Here is a 22,299-nt window from a genome sequence, read left to right as displayed (position 1 = left end):
AGAATTTTTAAAGGTCATGAAACTATTGTAATTTTCCCACTGATTATTAAAATCACTTTGCATAGTTTTAGCTTACATGATCATTATTATGGTTGTTTCACTATTGTGCAGTGATATAAACAGTTCTATATTTGTTTAAATCAACTAATTTTCACTTAAATGTATTTTATAATTCTATACTGTTTTCTCAACAATTTGTTCTTATTGTTGTCCAAGTATAGTTGTCTCCATTTGCCCCCCTACCACTCCCCCCACCCCAGCCATCCCCACCTCCCACCCTTGATCCTATCCCCTCCTGTTTGGTGTTGTCCATGTGTCCTTTATACATGTTCCTGAAAAACCCTCCCCCTTTTGCCCCTTTATGCCCTCCCACCTCTCCTCTGGTTACTGCCAGTTTGTTCCTAATTTCACTGTCTCTGGTTATATTTTACTCGCTTGTTTGTTTTGTTGATTAGGTTCCACTTATATGTGAGATCATACAGTATTTGTCTTTCATGGCCTGGCTTATTTCACTTAGCACAGGGGTGTCAAACTCATTTTCACAGGCTGGTTGCCTTCCAGCCTTCAAAGGACCGAATGTAAGTTTAGGACTGTATAAATGTAACTACCCCTTAACAGTTAAGTGAGAGCTCAGCACTGCCACTGGGTAAAAACAAGATGCCGGGCTGGAGAAAACAAGGTGGAGGGCTGGATTTGGCATGCGGGCCTCGTGTTTGCCACCTGTGACTTAGCATAATGCTCTCCAGATCCATCCATGTTGCAGCAAAGAGTAGGAGCTCCTTCTTTCTTTCTGCTGCACAGTATTCATCATGTAAATGTATCATAGTTTTTTGACCCACTCATTTACTGATGGGCACTTAGGTTGCTCCCAGCACCTGGCTATTGTAAATTGTGCTGCTATGAACATTGGGGTGTATAGGTTCTTCTGAATTGGTGTGTCAGGGTTCTTAGGGTATAATCCCAGCAGTGGATTGTCAGGTCAAAAAGCAATTCCATTTTTAGGTTTTTTTTAGCAACTTTTTTTAAATGTTCAATCACATTACACCACAGGTCAATGAGGAAACACTATGAATCAACCCTTGCCTCACTCCTTCCTACCTCAACCATCAACTATCCTATTCAGCACACAGCTTCAATAACTCAGAGAAAAGCAAAAAGGTCACTAGTAGTAAAAGCAAAAGTTCCTTTCCCTTAAAACCCTGAAACTTTACTCCTACTTCATACAGAGTTGCAAAGTTTGATATTTAGACTTCCAAACCTTCAAAAGGTTAGTAAAGTACCCTAACAAGAAAAGAAGCTGTTGTTCATATCAATAGTAAAGACAAATGAATTTCAACAAAAGACAGAAAAATCAATGATATCTATTTATAAAATCTATTTAAAAACTGAAGACAAAAGACTCAAGTCTTAAGCCTTACATTCATCTCAACTAACCTGAGGTCATCACAAAGTAAATGATATTCATAAAAATATCATTTTAAGGCATCAAGACAATATTAAGGAAAATTCTAAACTAGGGTGCATATTCAGCACCCTATTTAAGAATAAGACAAAAGAATCTAGCAGATTCTGAGAAGATGAAGATGGTATCACTTTTGGATCTTCCTGAATCCCCACATATCACTGAACAACCAGAGAGCAAAACCAAAAACATTTACCTTATAACTAAATGACCAATTAACCCCCAAGAACTCAAACTTCAAGGTGGTCGTAACAAACTACCAAAGTCACAAATCCTGGTATAACAGCATCTGTGTGGGAAGCAACCAGGCCTCATCAAGAACTTAAGAACAGGAAAACTCCAGAACTGCCAAGAGATACTAGCTGGAAAGCACTGGGAGGGAGGTGTGCCTCTTCCAGTGGTGCACAGGGGGCCAGAGACCCCAGGTAAGTAAGGCCTAACGCTGTGGAAGGGGTTTAATCCCTACAAATCTTCAAAACTAACAGGCGAGGATTCCCTTCCAAGGCAGGGCTCACAATGAGGAGAAACTGCTGGGAGCAGATTCAAAATTAAGTAGGACAAGGACAAGGGAGAAGGAAATAGAAGGGCCAGACTAAAGTGGAGGGAGAAGAGGGATCAGAGAGCCAGGAATCCTCAGGTAACAAGCAGCCATAACGTTAACAGAAGAGGGAGCTCTATAAAGTTATAGAATTTATTGGAACCAAGATTTCTTCTAAAAATTCAGGAATATTAAAGTCACATAAAAGAGAAACATGTCCTGGCTGGTACGGCTCAGTGGATTGAGTGCTAGCCTATGAACTAAGGGGTCGCTGGTTCTATTCCCAGTTAGAGCACAAGCCTGGGTTGTAGGATGCATGAGAGGCAACCACACACTAATGCTTCTCTCCCTCTCTTTTCCCCTCCCTTCCCCTCTCTAAAAATCAAATAAACAATTTTTTTAAAAGGACATGGAAAATTCTTTTTAAGTTCAGCTTTTTGTGGAATGCTCCATAACCAGGATTTATTTGTTGCCTCATGACTACATTCCAGGTAAACTTTTTTTTTGGCAACAGTTTTTGCATTGGTGATATCATTCCTCCTCCTGATGTAATATAATAAGGAAAAATGCTGTTTTGTTTCACTATTGGTGATACTGACTTCCATCAGTTGGTAAAAATGTCTGTGCTTAAAAGATAGAAATCTGATTCAAGTCTTCCCCTTGCTCAAATCCCTACAGCTAACTTCCCCTTAAAGTTTAATGAAGTCCAAAATACTTTCCAAGCCCTGTGAGGCCTTGGCTGACTCTTTAGCCTAACTGCTGTTTAAAGTCTCCATAGCGCCAGAGTGGTTTGCTGTCCTTTCTGGATGAAAAATCCCAACATTGGTGAATCGGTTTCAAACACTGTCAACTGAAAGACATCTGTGAAATTACACTGTATCATAAATTTTTCCTTATGGAAAAGAGATTGCCGTAGTCTCTCAGGAAATTTCCCTTAGAACAGAAAGACGACCCAAGGGTCCAAGGAAAGAAATATAGGTGAACTTGGCTGAAAATTAAGTTACCTAGAATAGACATGGTGGAGCTTTATGTAACTCACCATCTAAGTCACTCCTCTATGCACTAGATGAACATTTGAGTAAGATCCCTGGAAAGTATAGTGGCTTGTTATCCCTGGTGGTATGACTGGACAAATGTAACCCCTTAACATTTATTTCAGTCAGCAAAACATTTAAAAAACATCTGAATAAGGACTGAGTTCTGTTTATTACCTGAAACACTTCCATTGACATCTTCTGGAAAGATCAAGGAAGTGCTAGCCTCAAAACATGCAGAATAAGTTGTCAGTGGCCTGGAAAAAAATCCCAAAAGTAACTGGGCGCTCTCAAGAGATGATGAATCATCAAAATATGTAATGGTACAGAGCAAGGGTATCAAACTCATTTTTACCAGGGGCCACATCAGCCTCATGGTTGCCTTCAAAGGGCTGAATGTAATTTTAGGACTGTATAAATGTAACTACCCCTTAACTAGGGGCAAGGAGCTTAGCGCTACCGCCGGATAGAAACAAGGTGTCTGGCCAGATACAACAAGGTGGAGGGCTGCATTCAGCCCGCAGGCCTTGTGTTTGCCACCTGTCGTATAGAAAAATAAGACCTAGACAACTTAAGCCAAAAAGTAATTTAGAAGAGTCAGACTAAACATGAAGAAGGTTTAGAAATATCAAAACTAATTTATTTCATACATATAGATATCCTATATTTGTGAATAAGTGGCATGTGATCCTAAAAAATCTGTCTAAATAAGTCTCTTACTATATATATACACACATGTATAATTCTAGGTGCAATTATTAAATACAGGTGACAGTTATACAGTTGTTCACTTTATGCAACAAATGCATAAAATGCCTTTAGGAAATGATACTGTGCCTGAAAAAAAAATCTAGAAGTCACGATGCATCCCCTAATGCAATAATATACAATATGAATACACGTTTAGTTGTATAAGCAATGCTTACCAATCATCAACATATTGCCTAAGTCATGATCACTGGCTTTTGTCCCATTTGTATTATAATTTCAACAGACTTGTAGATATTAACATTGTAAACACAAAAAAATTTATCCTCACCTGAGGACACGTTAATTAATTTTAGAGAGAGAGAGAGAAACATCAAGGGGTTGCCTCCCTATGTACCCCAAGCAGGGATCAAACCCACAACCTAGGCATGTGACCTGACCCCTGAAACCTGATTTTGGTGTATGGGATTTCCCACACTACAACCAACTGAGACAACCAGCCAGGGCTGTAAACAAAATTTTTATTATTCAATTCATCTGAGTTTGCTTTTCTCTACCTCCTTTAATCTGAAAATGCAACCTACAGGTTTCTATTGGAATTTTTTCAATAAATTACTATTGTTTTCAGCATTTAATAGGTTTGAGAAATACAAGTCCCTAGTGACATATAGTGTTGTCTTAGCCTTTTACTGATCTTGGTTTGTTGACTTCACACATTGAAAAAATTTCTTTCTGTTATATGGGCCAATGCACCGTCCTCCCCGTATTGTTCTCTAACTTATCTGTTCTCCTTTACTGAACCAATTTGTAGTCTGAAAAGAATTTCATCTTCTTTTGAATAATCCTATCCAGATTTCAACGATGTATTTCACAGAACCAGAACAAGTATTTAAAAAATCTTTATGGAACCACAAAAGGCCCCACATAGCAATAGCGATCCTGAGAAAGAAGAGCAGTTAGAGGAATCACGCTACCTAATATCAAACTATGTTGTAAGGCCATAGTAATAAAAACAGCATGCTACTGGCATTAAAAACAAGCACATATACATAGATCAATGGAACAGAATAGAGCCCAGAAATAAACCTACACCTTTACAGTCAATACTTGACAGAGGAAGCACGTGTACACAATGGGCTAAAGATAGCCTACTCAATAAATGGTGTTGGGAAAATTGGAAGATACATGCAGAAAAATGAAACTAGATCACCTTATACCACACACAAGAATAAATTCAAAATGAATCGAAGACTTAAATGTTAGACCCAAAACCATCAAAACCCTAAAAGAAAACATAGGCAGCAAAATCTCAGAGATTGCTGGTAGCAATATTTTATCAGATATATCTCCCCAGGCAAGGGAAACAAAATAATAAATAAACAAATGGGGGGACTATATCAAACTCAAAAGTTTTACACAGCAAAGGAAATCATCAACAAAATAAAAAGACAACCCACAGAATGGGAAAATATATTTGCTGATATATCTGGTAAAGGATTAATATCTAAAATGTATAAAGAACTTACAAAACTCAACACCAAAAAAACAACCCAATTAAAAAATGGGCAAAGGACCTGAATAGACACTTCTCCAAAGAGGACATACAGATGGCTAATAGATATATGAAAAAAGATGCTTAAAGTCATTAATCACCAGAGAAATGCAAATTAAAACAAAGAGATATCATCTGAAACCTGACAGAATGGCTACCATCAATAAATCAACAAACAAGTGCTGGCAAGGATGTGGATCTTTTGCACTGTTGGTGGAAATGCAGATTGGTGACGTTACTGTGGAAAGCAGTATAGAGATACCAAATAAAAGTAAAAATGGATCTTCCTTTGGACCCAGCAATCCCACTTCTGGGAATATATCTGAAGGAACTTAAAACACTAATGCAAAAGAACATAAGCACCCCTATGTTCATTGCAACAATATTTACAATTGCCAAGATATGGAAGCAGCCCAGTATCCATCAATAAAAGAGTGGATAAAACAACTATAGGGCATTTACACAATGGGATACTACTCAGTCATAAAAAAGGAAGAAAATTTTACCCCTTTCAGCAGTAATGATGGACCTGGAGAACATTATGCTATGTGAAATAGGCCAGTGAGAGAAAGACAAATACTGTATGATTTTACTCATATGTGGAATAATGAAGAAACTGAACAAGAAAAATGGGGACAGACTCATAGATGGAGAGCAGATGACCCCTGCGGGGAGTATAGGGAGTGGAGGGATCGAGCAAAAAAGAATCAAGATTCATGGCATGGACAACAGTGTGGGGATTGCTGGGGGTACTGGGGTACAAGGGGACTAAATGGTAATGGAAAAAATACAATAAAGGTTAAAGCAAAAATAAATAAATAAATAAATAAATAAATAAATAAATAAATAAATAAATAAAGTACTGTGTTGGGAACCGCCTTGCCTGGTTTCAGAAGCTGTAACCCCTCATGGCTAAGGCTGAATGAGAGACCTTGGGACCATAAGCCACTAAGGAGACAAAACTTATCTCCCTGGCAGGGGTACTGTCTTTGCCCCCTTTACTTCACCCTGCTTGGCCCCAAGCCTGGCCAGTTAGGCAATGACAAGATTCCTCAAGGGAGGAACAACCTAAAACAGGCACGGTCATGGGGGCCCTCAGGGAAGGACTTGGGGAGCTACAGCAAAAGGGGGTGATGGACCCTCGCCCCTCGGCTTTGACATAGTCTGAGTCCTCATTCTATCTGCAAGAAGTCTCCTAATCTCTTGGCTGACTTACTTCCCCTGCCTGACTTAAGCCTGAAACAATGACAGAGGGCAGTGCAGCCCTGTGCTGGAAAGGACGGGTTCCCCAGGGGGATCAGGCCTAAAAAAGAATACATAAAATCCTGCAAAACCTGCTTTGCTAAGAATGCTCTCAATTTTCTGGTAAGGGTCTGAGCAGGATATGAATTTGTTTCCCAAAGTTTTGTAGCCCTTTAGCTATCTGACCCTGACTCAGAATAAGCCCTCATATTTCTTTGTATGTCATCGATTGTTTGATCCTTACTGCCTGACAATGCCTGATGAGCTTTACCTGTATTCCTGTGCATATTGAACCCAATAAAAGCCCATTGAGTAAAAGGCTCCTGGCCCTTCTCCTTTGAGAGACCATCCACCTTTCCTCCCCAAGCAGATCATGTCTTGTTAGATTTATTCTCATCCATGACAGATGGGGGGGCCCTGCGGGTAGAGTCCCCCCACAATACTGAGTTTATGAACAGACTCAATTTTGCTTCTCATATAACCACTATTCCTAAAATACTTTTAAGATGTAATTTTAGCTAAGAAGAGACCTATATATCTTTCCTTTCTTTTTAAAATACGGAACACTTCACAAATTTGCATGTCATCCTTGCACAGAGGTCATGCTAACCTGCTCTGTATCACTGCAATTCTAATACATGAGCTGTCGATGCAAGCACTACACATTTCCTTTATAAATATTGTAAAGTTTAAGCACAGACTGTCACAATTTCACAGGTGTTTAGTACGCAGTCAATTTTTCAAGATGCTTCACAAACCAAGTTGCCTCTCTACATATGGCCTTTTCTATTGTAGCAAGTACACTTTGTTGCGAATAATCACGAACTAATAAAGCCTGTATTCCAGAAAGAATAGAATTAGAGTATCACCATTTTGCAATCCCTAATAAAATAATGAACCTCGGCTATGGTGGTCCACAAAAAGACCAGTGGTGGTCTGCAAACTGTTTGTTACCAGTTCGTAATAAGAAAAACGTGCCCTGGCTGGCATAGCTCAGTGGATTGAGCGCGGGCTGCGAACCAAAGCATCGCAGGTTCAATTCCCAGTCAGGGCACATGCCTAGGTTGCAGGCCACATCCCCAGTGGGGGTCATGTGAGAGGCAACCACACATTGATGTTTTTCTCTCTTTCTCCCTCCCTTCCCCTCTCTAAAAATAAATAAATAAAATCCTTAAAAAAAAAGAAAAAGAAAAACGTACATAAATTTTATATAAGCATTCATAAACTTGTATTACAAGTTTACAGTACTTTTATTTCTGTTGAATCTACAAAAATTTGGGCCTTCTACTTTTCGCGTCTTTGATTTTTAAATTTCACTTGCCTAAAAATTTATTTTACTTTACAATAATAGAGTCGTCAATAGATTGAAACTGGTTTTTTTAATGGTTTTTACTACAGACCTGTGAGAAGCACTAAACTTAGGTACTGGCTATAAAAATAAAAGAAATTAGATGAAAGTGAAACTTGATAATGGATAGATAAGTTGGCAATATCTGATTCAATTCATCACGCTTAACATACAAAAATAGAGACCAGGTATATGTAACTCTTACTGTGAGGCACTAAGTAAACATATGAAGGAAGACTAAACCATGTGTGTCTATAACTGTTTAGTTGAACGACAGAGACATTATACTCTTTGCTTTAGTTACATTATACATATGTTTTTAATTTTCCATATGTAGCCAACTACATGATTGGCCCTTATTCCTCACTATTCTCTATAGCCTGACTTTACAGTTTGCCCTGTTATAGGTAGGATATATTTCTTCACTCCTCACACTTGGCTCAACCATGACACTTGCTTTGGTCAAAGTAATGAGGGCAGAAATGATAGTGTGCCAGACCTTAAGATATCTTAATGTTTCCACTTGCCTCCTGTGCTTCTGCAATCATCACAGCCCACTGATCCCAAGGGGAAGGTAAGAGTAATGGAGCTCAGCAATGCTGAACCAACCCACAAACTCATGAGCAGGAAATTAGTTAGCACATGCCCTTCTGGTACCACAAATTAGTATTAGAAGTATTTGAAAATACTTTTGAGATTTATCCATGTTGAGATTCATCCATTAGAAAATACTTCTTAGAAGTATTAGAAAATTAGAAGTATTTTCTAATACTTCTAATACCTATTAAGTAAAATTTTTAAAAAACACTGCATACATGGCAGGCTCTGAATTAATAACATGCCGTGATTCGGCTTTCCCTGGCCATAGATAACAGAAATATGTAAGAATGTAGGGCAAAACTGGACAGAATGGCTCTAATCATGCTTAGTTCTTCGTGATCTTGTCCTTAAGACAGGTATTACACTGATTCTTTAGCTTTACAGATTAAAATATAGATGCATGCTTACCCTTCTTTAAAGAGCTAGCTAACGAAGGCAATACATCAGGACAGAGAAACTAGAGGCACGAGTAATTAACTCTAGAGAGCTAGGCCTGATGAGCCCAAGATGATACTATACCTCACAGACAAATTGATAGTTTTCTTATCAAATTACTAAAAATAGCATTATATGAAAGTACTACACCAATACCAGGATTGCATTTTTTAAAAACCCAAGCTTGTTAAGTCCAGAGCACTTCCAATTCTATTTATTTTCATCAGCTTTACTGTCAAATTACTTTTAGATTTAAAATTTAGACTGCTACTGTCAAATAAAGAAGTATTACACACTCTGGTACACATTTTTATATTTATAAAGTCAATAAAAAATTAGTGTGTTTCCCCACAAACCACATACTATTTCCCTTAAAATATAGCTGAATGAGTGCTTTTAAAAATATTCTTAAGGATCATTATACAATTATTATAAAATATTATAATGAAATTCTTAAAAGTGTATGCACTATGCCAAGGTTTATCTCCTGTAGGAGCTACCCTTTGACCTAGCAATGGCACTAGGTACTTATCCGAGAGAAATGAACAATTCAAATGGCCATCAACAACATGTGAACAGACAAATAAGTTCTAATATATCCATATGTAGAATACTGTGCAAAAATAAAAATGAACAAACTAATGATACAACAACATGGATAAATCTCAAAAACATTATGCTGAGAGGAAGAAGACAGAATCATTGTATAATTCCATTTATATAAAGTTCAAAAACAGAAAACTTATGCACGGTGACAGAAAGCAGAACAGTGGTGGTGACTGAAGGAATGGAAGGAATGATTGCCAAAGAGCATGAGGAAGCTTCAAGAGTAATGAAATCTTCTGTATCTTGATTGGGGTGGTGGTTACATGGGTACACACATTTGTCAAAACTTAACTTAAACTGTAAACGTAAAGGTCTGTATACTTCACCACATATACATTTTACCTCAATGAAAACAAGTAAAACAAAACACCTGTTAGTGACCTTTTCAAACTACCACTTCTCTCCACCAACTGAAAGACAATACTACAATAAGCAACTGTTACCTCACCCTTCAGGGGCACTGGATGGTCGAGCACTGCCACAGTATCGATGACAAGGCTGACACACGCACACAAATCTCAAAGCCACTATGTTACAAGACCCTAAATCCATCCAGCTAAATCCCTGTAAGTGGATGAATTAATCATCCATTAAAAGTTTATACTCTTAGCTAGAAAAATATTCAGACTAACTTAAGCTATATCCACTCAAGGTATACCAATAACCTTCAAAAGAATTATCTTCTCAGTCTAATACTGTAAGTATTATGCCTTATTTCACCCAATCAGATGTTGGAGTTGGAAGGAACATATCTTGACAGTTTGTTACAATAATGAAGCAATGTGAAAATAGCCCACCAAAATGTAACTTAGGGTCTACACACAAAAAACTGGTGATATAAAGCAAGTAGAGTACAAACTAAATGGTATCTCATACGATGAGGTTAGTATGGCCGCAACACCAAAATAACTATAAGCCATTTTCTATTATGAAAAGAGATGCAAAACTCCACAAAATGGTTACAAAAAATCCAGAAACATTATAAAAAATGATTATATACTATGATGAAGTGACATCTATCCCAGGGACGCAAGTTTAGTTTAATCCAAGAATCAATTAACTTAATAATATACCCAATCAATAAAGGACAAAAACCATATGATCATCTGAATATACATAGAAAAGCATTTGTCAAAATCCAAACTATTTTCATAACAAAAACATCCAATGAACTAGGAATACACAGGAACTCCCTCAACGGGATAACGGGCATCTATAAAAAACCCACAGCTAATACCCTACTTAATGGTATAAAACTAAATGCTGTCCTTTAACATCAGAAACAAGGATTTCTGTCCTTGCCAATTGTATTAAAAATTATAGTAGCAATGGTTGGTGTAGTTCAGTGGGTTGAGCACCAGTCTGTGAATCAAAGGTTGCCAGTTTGATGTGCCAGCCAGGGCACATGCCTGGGCTTTGGGACAGGTTCCCAGCTTGGGGAGTGCGAGAGGCAACTGACAGACGTTTCTTTCTCTCACACATGGATATTTTTTTCCCTCTCGTTCTCCTTCCATTCCCCTCTCCCTAAAAAAATAAGTAAAATCTTCTAAAAAATTATAGTACAGCCCTGGCTGGTGTAGCTCAGTGGATTGAGCACCAGGCTGCGAAGCAGAGGGTCACTGGTTTGATTCCCAGACAAGGCACATGCCTGGGTTGCAGGCCCGGTGCCCAATAGGGGGCGCACGATAGGCAGCCACATACTGATGCTTCTCTCCCTCTGTTTCTCCCTCCTTTTCCCTCTCTCTACAAAGAAATAAGTAAAGTTTTTTTAAAAATAAAGAAGACTTAAATGGAAAAATACCCCCACACTGATCTATACATTCAGCACAATCTCTACCAAACTTCTTTGCCAAAATAACAAGATTATGCTAAAATTCACAGGATCCAAAATAGCCAAAACAAACTTGGGGAAAAAAAGAGAAAGAACAGAGTTGGAGGATTCACACAACCCAATCTCAAACTTAATACACAAAGTTACAAAAGCAAGACAATGTAAAATTAGTGTGTGGATAACCAGATAGATAAATGAATCAGAATCAAGAGTCCAAAATCAAACAATTGATCTCCTACAAGGGTGCCGAGGTCAGTGTTTGCCAAAGAATGGTACTAGGACAACTAAATAGCCACAAACAAAATAATTTTATTGGTACCTTCCCTTATAGCATATATAAAATACAGCTCTAAACAGATCAGACACCTAAATATAAGTGCTAAAAGATTAAGAAGAAAACACAAATCTTCATGATCCTGAATTAGGAAATGTTTCTTAGATACGATGCCAAAAACACATGACAACAGAAAAGATAACTAGATTGAACTGCATCAAAAGTGTTTATGCATCAGAGGACACGATTAAGCAACTGAAAACCCCCACCCCTAGAAATATATCTGTAGACCCCATTTGACAAGAGACTTGTTAACAGAATAAAGAACTTCACAACTCAGTAAAAAGACAAATACCTGAAGACCTTTCTTCAAAGAAAACATACAAGTGGCCAATAAGCACATGAAAAGATGTTCAACATGAGTAGTTACAGAAATGCAAATCAAAACCACAACCAGATACCACTTCATACTCACTAAGATCTATAATCAAAGAGACAGAAAGGATTCTGTTCTCCCCTTGACAAACAAGAGTAGCTAATAATTTTAAATGTCCAAGCAGCTTTAAAGGTTTAGGAAATATCCTCTGAAAATTTTATGGCAGACTAGAGCACATTATTTTTCCTTTTGGTTAGTTTCAACATTACTGGTTCTCAACTTTTAGAAAACAAGTAATTTGACACTCAATTTTTAAGAATTTTAGAGTAACTCTCTTCACATAGTTATTAACTCAAAAAATTACCCTCCTGGCTGGTGTGGCTCAGTGGACTGAGTGCCGCCTGCGAACCAAACAGTAGCCGGTTCAATTCCCAGTCAGGGCACATGCCTGGGTTGTGGGCCAGTTCCCCAGTAGGGGGCGTTAGAGAGGCAACCACCCAATGATGTTTCTCTCCCTCTCTTTCTTCCTCCCTTCCCCTTTATCTAAAAATACATAATTAAAATCTTTTTTAAAAAGTATTCTAATATATACATATTAGGCTTGAATTTTAGCCAAATTTTAAATACATGTCAATAAAAAGATCTGAAATCAGGACATTATGTGCTCTATAGCTGAGTGGCCATATGGCTCAGTTTTCCCAGGACTGTCCTAATTTACACCTGTTATTCCCACAGCCTACCCACGTTAACATTTGTCTCATTTTCTAATTTTTAACATAATATTATGAATAACTGCATTAAAGTAAGATATGTTGGATTTGTTATACTGTACTTTCACTTTATACTTCACCTTCTGCCATGCCTTTGTCTCGTACTGTGTGGAGTGCAGGTGCAGTGAACAGAGTTCTCACTTTAATTCTGTTTCAATGTGAAAACCAACCACCGATTATCTAGCCCTCATTCCCCATAAAATGAAGTACACTTGCACACTGGCAACTGGGGGTAGCTACTTCTGTGCAGTCTTGGTTGCTGATAGGAGAAATGTTTGAAGCTGCTACTCCCGCCAGTCACTTGGTGCACCTGCCGTTTGAGTTACAGCCATTCCTCAGATTGCAAGGCCACTTACAGCTGGGTCAGTGGGAAATGCGAATAATGTGCTTGTAAAGTCCACGCAGGAAAGAGACACTATGTGTCCCTGTGCATAATGTACAAAGAGTATAATCTGAGCACTCATGCTACAGTGATTTTGCCATTAATTTATTTACTGTATTGTGTAAATCCACAATTATTTATTTGTTTGGTAACATTATTTTAGAGCAATTAGAAATTTAAGTTATTTTAGCACCTGCTTTTACGATCAAGTGCCCCAGTTTAGACAAAGAAAATATATGGTCACACTACCAAAACAAAACACCTTATTTTCTATCACATTATAATGGATTCTATTAGGGAATGTGTAGACATAATTACATGAAGCATCTCTTGGGTTCTCAAAACCACGAACCCGCCCTGGCTGGTGTAGCTCAGTACATTAAGCGCAGGCTGTGGACCAAAGAGTCACCGGTTCCATTCCTGGTCAGGGCACATGCCTGGGTTGCAGTCCAGGTCCTAGTGGGGGACATGTGAGAGGCAACCACACACTGATGTTTCTTTCCCTCTCTTCCTCCCTCCCTTCCCCTCTCTTTAAAAATAAATAAATAAACAAATAAATAAAATCTTTTTCTTTAAACCATGAACCCAAAGCCATGGCAAGGGTCCACCAAGAAGTATTTTAGCATTTTTAGAGAAAGGGGGCAGGAGGAAGAAAAACACTGATGTGCCAGACAAACATTGGCTGCCTCTCGCACACCACCAACCAGTGATCTGGCCTGCAACCCAGGCATGTGCCCTGACTGGGAATCAAACTGGTGACATTTTTGTTCCCAAGCTGGCACTCAGTCTACTGAGCCACACCAGCCAGGGCATGAACTGCTGTGATTCTTGAGCAAATACAGAAAACATCTCTATTCCACAATAAGCATGGAAAAAAAAATACTCTATATAATCCAGAACAATATATGCTATATAAAGGTTCAAAATTCTGTAAAACAATTGCCCTTTTTATTGTTGTTGATTCATAAAGTACTTCAGAATTATGTATTAACCCTATAGATTTCATTGATTTTGAGCATCTAAACAAAGTTTAGGTTAGTAGGAATCATGAAAAGAGTTTAAGTACTAAAATGGAAGAAATTTTTACCATTGCAGATAGCAAACATTGTATCAAATGATATCCTTTGGAATATTATTCATTAAATAGCCCTAAAAATATTACTAAACACATTTGAGCAAAGTATGAGACGAGTCTATTTTTTTTTTAAATCCTAGAAAGACAACTACTTTCCTTAAGTGACAAGCTGGCCCATACTAAAAGCAAAGCCATCTGATGTTCCTATAGAAATTTCAAAACCTTCCAAGTCCAAGAAGAGAAAATAAAAGCCATTCCTTTTGTCTGTAATAGCTCTTCCATTTCTAGATGAATATCTTGATGGAACAAAATCTGAAGCAAAAAAAAAAAAAAAATCTTTGACCCCAGAAAAAAAATGTACTATAGGATTATCAAAAAAGGACAGTTAAGCCCTGGCTGGCATAGTTCAGTGGATTGAGCGCGGGCTGTGAACCAAAGTGTCGCAGGTTCCATTCCCAGTCAGGGTATATACTTGGGTTGCAGGCCATGACCCCCAGTAACCGCACATTGAAAAAAAAAAAAAGGACAGTTAATTCTCAATGCACCCCAGATAAAAACCTCAGGTCATCTTTCCATTAAATTACAAAACTTATACTTTAGCCCTAGCTGGTGTGGCTCAGTGGATTGAGTGCCAGCCTGTGAACTGAAAGGTCACCGGTTCAATTCCCAGTCAGGACACATGCCTGGGTTGCAGGCCTGGACCACAGTTGGGGACAGGCAGGAGGCAACCCATCAATGTCTCTCACAGATGGATGTTTCTCTCCTTCTCTTTCCCCCTCTGTCCCCCTCTCTCTAAATAAATAAAAGCTTAAATATGTAGTGAAGTTCTTTTAAAAAACCTTTATACTTTAAAATGCAAAATTTAAATTTATAACATCAGTAAGTATTTATAAAACAGCCTTAATCCAAGTATGACACAACCTAGTTAATATTTTAGTGAAGGTGGTGGGACAAGTCTCACTTCTACTCCAACCAAGAGGCTGAGGCTTGGTAGGGACGTAATGTGGAAAACCTGACAAGTAGCTCCAAGAACATAACTCAGATAATCCTGCCTTAATAAAACTGAAAAAAGTTATTATGTCTAATACTTGACATTTACACGTATTTTAATTGACAACACTGAATAATTTTTAACAGAATTGCTGACTGCCTATGCTTTTGTTTATATTGTGTGAGATACTAACCAAATAACATTTGTTAAGGAAACAAAAATATCTGCTTTGGATGGTTGACCAAAGTAGCCCTAAAGAAAAGAAAAAACTCGTTTCCAACTCCAGCTGTTTTTTCAGTATAAGGCGCTGGAACACATAAAGGTGCTTTCCAGCTCTAAAAGGGTCCTTTGTAGATAAAACTAATGAAGACAGCCCAAATGCTTTTATAGATTTTAGGTCTCTCCCAACTTTCTATCAGGTTAGAAAAAAAAGTCATTCTAGCAAGTCCTGGATTAAAAATTGAAATATGCCAGAATAAGAATCAAAATCAGCTCTCTCCTCACTTTCATTTATGAACTAGGATGTACACACTACTGTCAGAGGCACGACAGATGTGCAGACTAAGCTTGGGCCCAGTGTCTCAGCTATTTACGTTGCACCACAAGGGGAAAGGCGGTTCAGGGGTAAGCTATGGAAAATAGATGCCTACTCAGATTTCCAGGTGGATCTCTGAGATATATCTTATTTCACCTACTTAATTATTCAGTATTTCCAATATTTAAAGATGTCCTCACTTGAAATGTTCCCTGTGATCAGTGCACATCATGGTTTAATTGTAAGGTTTTTCCTCCCTTAAGAATACATGAAATAATCATAGATTTGATGAAATAGGTATTTCCCTGGATTGCTCCTCGTGAAAACACTTCCAATTCTGTCCATATCTTAATGTTAGTATAGTAAAACAAACAAACTACTCTTGATTATGCTATAAGAGATAAAGGACCTTTAAATAAAAATAAGTTAATCAACAATTCACCTGAGGCTCGAATACAGCAAACTGCTCAATATACTCTTTAAAATTCAAGTTGGACAAAACAAACAAGAAATACCAGCAAGGAAAAAAATAATGTATGTTCTATACTCCTGAGACTGATCAAGTAATTTGGAAACTGAAACTTGAACTTTCTTCTGTTAATTTTGTGAAAATACTTTTTTCAAATCACCATTAACTTTGCAAAATTAGGTTTGAGTCCTCTTAATAATATAGTCATTTCCTCTATCAGGACAAAGCAGAATCTTTCCAATGAGCATAAGGCTCAAACTAAAAGAGAACAAAAAGCTGTGTTAACTAGTAACCAGGGAAGAGCTGTACACTGAGGTTTACATTCTGATGTTAGAAGCTAAAAGTTTGAGTGTCTTCATTCACCTATTTAATTCAGAGAAAGAGCCCCAAGAAGTCTGAGCATCAGTTTCCTCGGTTTAAGAGTATTGTATCAGCTAGCTACCTTACAATCTTCACACATTTGTTCAACCAACACTGTCTGAACGTTTACTAAATACTAGGCAAGCATGGAGAAGACCCACTAAAATGTGACACTTTGGAACCACTTTTGTAAGGGAGCACTGCCTAAATAAGACATTCCTGCATGACTTACATCTGGCACCTGACGATTAAAAATCCACACACCTGAATGAAATTTAATAAAGCAGTTTCTTAACGTCAGGCCCTAAACAGCGTACAGGAGGTACACCTTACTCAAGTAAATCTTAATTCAAAACTCTGCCGTTTCCCGCTGATGAAACTTAGTGAGGGTCTGAAAGAATTCCAGGCCGACTTAAATTGTAAGACATAAATGAAAGCGAAGGCGCTCAATTCAGAAGGGAGACGAAAGGAGTCTAAAGAAAAAGTGAGCTGGAGGTGGCGAGAAGCGCTGCAGGGTCCAAACAGGCTATCCCCAATCCGAACATCAACTAAGCAACTTTTCCAGCACCCCGGGACTGCAGACTCCCCCAGTCCTCTGGCGTGGTGGCGGAGGCTGGCGTCCCAGAGACGGCTCCCCACGCTCGCCACTCCGGGAACCGGTCCCATGGCAAAGAAACGAATAAAATCACCATTCAGTCGGTGGGGGCGGGGTTGCAAACGCTCCTTTCCTCGGAGGATGGGGGAGGGGAAAGGAGTAAGCGACCCTCCGGCCACCGGTCCAGATCCGGATCGGGGGGTGGGGGTGGTGCAATTACGGGGCCTCACCGCCAAGGCCCCCCAAGGCGTGCGTGGGGGAACGGGGAGGGCCCCACCGAGGACAGGCGGGAAACGGGGTGGCGGGAAGACGAGAGAATGGCCCAGCTCGATCGCCGCACGCGAGGCCAGGACCCTGCCTTGCCTTCAGCGGGCCCCAGGATCTCACAAAAGGCCCCTAGCCTCCCGAAGGGACGGGATGAGGTTTGCAGAACTCCCCCCACCCCCGGAACACACACACACACACACACCCGCTCGCCTCACTACCCCCACCCTCGGGCCGCGCTCCGCGGGCTCGGCGCCCCACAGCGGCGCGGGGGAGCCAGGGCCGGTAGCGTGGCCATAGGGAGCAGACGCCCTCCCCGACGCCCGGCGCTCGGAGGGCGCAGGAACCCCGACACGCAGAGAAAATCAACAAAGCACCTGCCGCTCTAGAGAATACATGCCACAGGCCCCTGACCCGTGGCTCCCCGATGCGCCGCTGCCCGGGCAGCAGGGCTGCGCTGACGGTTTTGGGGGAGGGGGCGGGGAAGGGCCCCGCGCGGTGGCTCGCTGGCCCCAGAGCCAAGCCTTCGTCCGGAAGCGTTGAGGGAGGGACCCCCACGCCAGACACTGACCTTGGAGTCTCCGTTGCACAGAGCCATCGGGGCCGGTGCCGCGGCGGCCAGAGTATGAGACGGGGCGGGAGAGGGCCGACCGGGTCGATGCCACGGGCCGCGACTGAGAAAAGGGCCTGGCTGAGGAGCGGAAGGGCGCGGAGAGAAGCTGGCCGCCTGCGAAGCGCCTAATGCAGTAGCAGCGGCGAAGCGCGGGCCCCAGCGCCGCGGGAGAAGAGACCAGCAGCGCACACGCTACCCCCACCTCCTGCTTCCGCCCGGCCGGCCACTGGGAGGAGCCAGAGCCCGTTTGGCCCCGCAGGCGAGTCGCGGGAAGCCCCCGACTTGCCGCCGCGGCTAAATAGGCGGGGCTTTCAGCGCGGGGCCCCTCCTCCAGGTCCGCCCCGCCGCAGGGACTGGCTTTCTGGAGAAGAAACCCGCCCAGTCTCGCCTGCCCGCCTGCAGGAGGAGGGGCCTGCAGCGCTTAGCCTTGCTCTTGGGCCAGATCCTGCCCCGCCTCCGTCTGGCCCGACCCTGGCGGGAGGAGCTCGAGGCGCCCGGATGGCTCCGCCCCTCCCATCTCGGCACTGGACGGCCAGCGCAGAAGGAGGGATCCGAGGTGCCCCGCCCCATCCCCGCGGTTCCAGACAGCCACAGAGGAAAGCCGAAGCCACTCCAGCTTCGTGTTCTCCCGCTTACCTAAAACCGCTGCGAGAGCACTGGAGCCGCTGGGTTGGAGACCTTAAAGAGCTGGGCCCGTGGGAAAACTCATATCCAGTGCGTGGCTTCATCTTAGGTTTGGGGACCTGGAGGAGCCCGAGACCGCTTTGAAGAGTTCAGTGGTGACGTCTCAAGGGATGTCAAAGTGAGATTTGATCACTTAGTTCCCTCGAAAGTTCCACAATGGATACAGAATTTCTGAAGGCAGACGTTTGGGAGCAGCAATCAGGTGGGAAGCTGGGCCAGGGGACTAGTGATGAAGTAGTTTGCACGGCAGTGTTTTTATTTGGATCGCTTGAAGAGAAAGGTTTGCAGACCCTTCCAACTACTCTTTGGCTCCCGTCAAGACGAGGTAGTGCTTTGAATTTGTCACTTGAAGGACTAAATTGGAGCTGGGGAATAAATAAAAACTCACTGAATGGCTTCCAGTTAGCAAAGCTTTTGAACAAATACTCAATTATAGGAAGTCAAATTTGCTGAGCTCATGCTGTGTCAGCCTCCAGGAGTCCAGGTATTAAGGACTCAAAGTGAGACAACTCTGACCTCCAAAACTTCATTTTATTCTAACCAATCCCATGAAATTAGTGAGGTAGAACTGATGTTCTTATCAACTTTTTAAATAATGAGGAAATTGAGGCTCAGTGAGATGATGTGCCTCTCTTGGTGTAGGATAATGAGGACCTGATCTGGGAAAGTTGAATAGTACAAATATACAGGAACAAAAGTCCTAAGCCTCTAGTGGGTCTCTAATGGAAAGTGTTTCTGAAAAATGGATACTTGAACTTTCTTTAGATAGACATAGATACTGGATTCTCTTGGTAGTCTGAACGAACAGTCCAGAGAACAGTGTAATCACTGATAGAAAAACCCCCAACTTGCATCAACATTCACCCAGAATGGAATGAAATGTAATGTGCCAGCCAGTGTTAAGAACTGGCTAAATCCCATCTATGTTAGATAATGCCTAGTTTCAATATAGTCTAGTGGTCACGTATGTTTATGGCTAAGAATATCAGCATATGCCAAAATCTTTGTATCGTATGTTCTTCTGCAACTTTTGACTGTATCAAGCCCTCCTTTCTTGAAACTGGATTTTCCTTAAAATACATCATAGAGGTATTTTTTTCACATCTAGGATTGTACTTGGTCACCTTTTCTTGCCCTTCTTCCTGTATCCTATAGGAGGAGGCTTAAGTTATGTTTTTCATCAGAATTTCCATTTCTAACCCTCTTCTCATCTTTCTGTCCACTTACGTTCCTCTGGGGCTTTTGTTTAAATGTATAGACTTGCTCAAAAATACCCTTAATAGCTTCTATGTTTTGACAGCTCTCTTCTGAGCTCCAGATCCACATTACTCTACATATCCCCAGTTAGATGTTCAATGGTATCTTGGGCCCCAAATTCAACAAGTCCAAAAGAGAAGCTCCCAAATTTCTGTGCCCAATCTCACTGGCACTGTGATAATAGAGGGAAATATTCAGGCTTTCACCCATAAGCTACAAGTTTTTCCCAGATGCCCTAGATCAAATTAAAGAAGTTCCCTTCTATACTAATTTTGCCAAAAAATTTTATCATGAATGGATATCGTTGCACATTTTTTCTGTGTCTGTTGAGATAATCATACGGTTTTGATTTTTTGATTTATTAATGTGATAAATTACATTGATCGATTTTGAAATGTTAAACCAGCCCTCCATTCTTGGGATAAATTTAAAGTAAACATGAGGTATTTGCCTTTTCATATATTGGATTGTCTTTGCTAAAATTTTTATTTTGAATTTTTGCATCTATGTTGATGAGGAACATCAAATTGTAGTTTTCTTGTAATGTCTTTGACTGGTTTTGGTGTCAGAGTAATGCTGGCCTCAAAGAATGAAGTTAAAGAGTTTGTGTAGAATGGACTTCTGGCCAAGATGGAGACATAGGTAGACACACTGTGCCTCCTCGAACAACCAAAAGAAGGACAACAACAAATTCAAAAACAAAAAAATAACCAGAACTGACAGAAAATCAAACTGTATGGAAGTCCAACAACCAAGGAGTTAAAGGAGTCTCCATCCAGATTGAGGGGTGGAGATGGCAGCCAGGCGGAGAGGACTCTCGGCAAGGTGGCAGCTGGCAGACTGGGGGAGGCAACAGCTTGTGGACTGGGTGGTCCCACATTCACATGCAGATAAACTGGGAGGAAAAACTGGGGAGAGAAACACACTGCGCAACCCAGGGCTCCAGCTCGGGGAAATAAAGCCTCGAAACCTCTGACTGAAAACACCTGTGGGGGTTGAGGCAGTAGCGGGAGAAACTCCCAGCCTCACAGGAGAGTTCATTGGAGAGAACCACAGGATTCTAGAACATACGCAAACCCACCCACATGGGAATCAGCACCAGAAGGGCCCAGTTTGCTTGTGGGTTGTGGGAAAAGTGACCAAAACCAGCAGAGAGCAGAACACTGTTCCCTCTCTGACCCCTCCCCCACATACAGCAGTGGCATGGGTTGCCCTGCCCTGGTGAACAACTAAGGCTCCACCCCTTACTATATGACACGAATACCCAGACCAAAAAAAAAAAAAAGGCCCAAATGAAAGAACAGGTCAAAGCTCCAGAAATAATACAACTAAGCAATGAAAAGATAGCCAACCTATCAGATGCACAGTTCAAAATACTGGTCGTCAGAATGCTCACAGAATTGGTTGAATATGGTTGCAAAATACATAAAAAATGAAGGATATGCTAAGTGAAATAAAGGAAAATGTATAGGGGCCCAACAGTGATGGAAAGGAAACTGGGACTCAAATCAATGGTGTGGACCAGAGGGAAGAAAGAAATATTCAATCAGAACAGAATGAAGAAACAAGAATTCAAAAAAATGAGACCTGGCTGGCGTAGCTCAGTGGATTGAGCATGGGCTGTAAACCAAAGTGTCGCAGGTTCGATTCCCAGTCAGGGTACATGCCTGGGTTGCAGGCCATGACCCCCAGCAACCGCACATTGATGTTTCTCTCTCTATCTCCCTCCCTTCCCTCTCTAAAAACAAACAAACAAACAAAAAGAAAAGCCCACTTCTTAAAAAAAAAAGAACTAAAAAAAAATGAGGAGAGGCTTAGGAACCTCCAGGACATTTTTAAACATTCTAACATCTGAATCATAAGGGTGTGGAGGATACTGGCCAGTGTATCCATCTTGGCTGCAGATGTTCGTCGGAACACGAGAAAAACATACACAGAGACAACCAGGTCCTGTGGGGGAATAAGGATAGAAAGGCTACTCCTCACATGGGGAACGCCTATGGCCACCCTCTCTCCTGGAGGGCATAGCTTGGCCACTCTCTCCAGTGGGGAGAGCGCGCCATTCCCCCTCCAGAGAGACTTTTTATTGGTTTCGTTTGAAATAAGAATTCAGGTAAAAGCTCATTACTCATTGCTAGGAAGTAAGGATCAAACAATAGATAATAAGGAAGTCTGAGGCCCTATTTTGAGCAGGGTCAAAGAGCTGTAAAACTTTAAAGAACAAACTTCTTTCTTCCTTGGACCCTTATCATTCAACTGAGAGCATTCAAAACAAAGCAGGTTTCACAGGAATTTACA

The 22,299-nt window shown here is 40.9% G+C and overlaps 1 protein-coding gene and 1 non-coding gene across 2 annotated transcripts in view; both read right to left on the bottom strand.

Moving 5' to 3' along the window:
- The window catches only part of GMPS (guanine monophosphate synthase), a 50,492-nt gene extending 32,153 nt beyond the window's left edge, over positions 1-18,339 (bottom strand). Inside the window, exon 1 of the mRNA XM_045852045.1 lies at positions 18,019-18,339. Coding sequence (XP_045708001.1) covers positions 18,019-18,045 — 27 coding nt within the window. The 5' untranslated portion in view covers positions 18,046-18,339. The remainder of the gene's footprint in view (positions 1-18,018) is intronic.
- LOC123827583 lies at positions 7,089-7,195 on the bottom strand. The gene has a single exon (XR_006787247.1). It is a non-coding gene; the product is annotated as a U6 spliceosomal RNA (small nuclear RNA).
- Positions 18,340-22,299: the final 3,960 nt, after the last annotated feature.

The sequence above is a fragment of the Phyllostomus hastatus genome, unplaced genomic scaffold, assembly GCF_019186645.2.
Source record: "Phyllostomus hastatus isolate PE091 unplaced genomic scaffold, TTU_PhHast_1.1 phas_contig_86, whole genome shotgun sequence".
NCBI classification, from domain to species: domain Eukaryota; kingdom Metazoa; phylum Chordata; class Mammalia; order Chiroptera; family Phyllostomidae; genus Phyllostomus; species Phyllostomus hastatus.
Note: the sequence above shows the minus strand (reverse complement) of the source record. Positions and strands in the feature narration are given on the sequence as shown.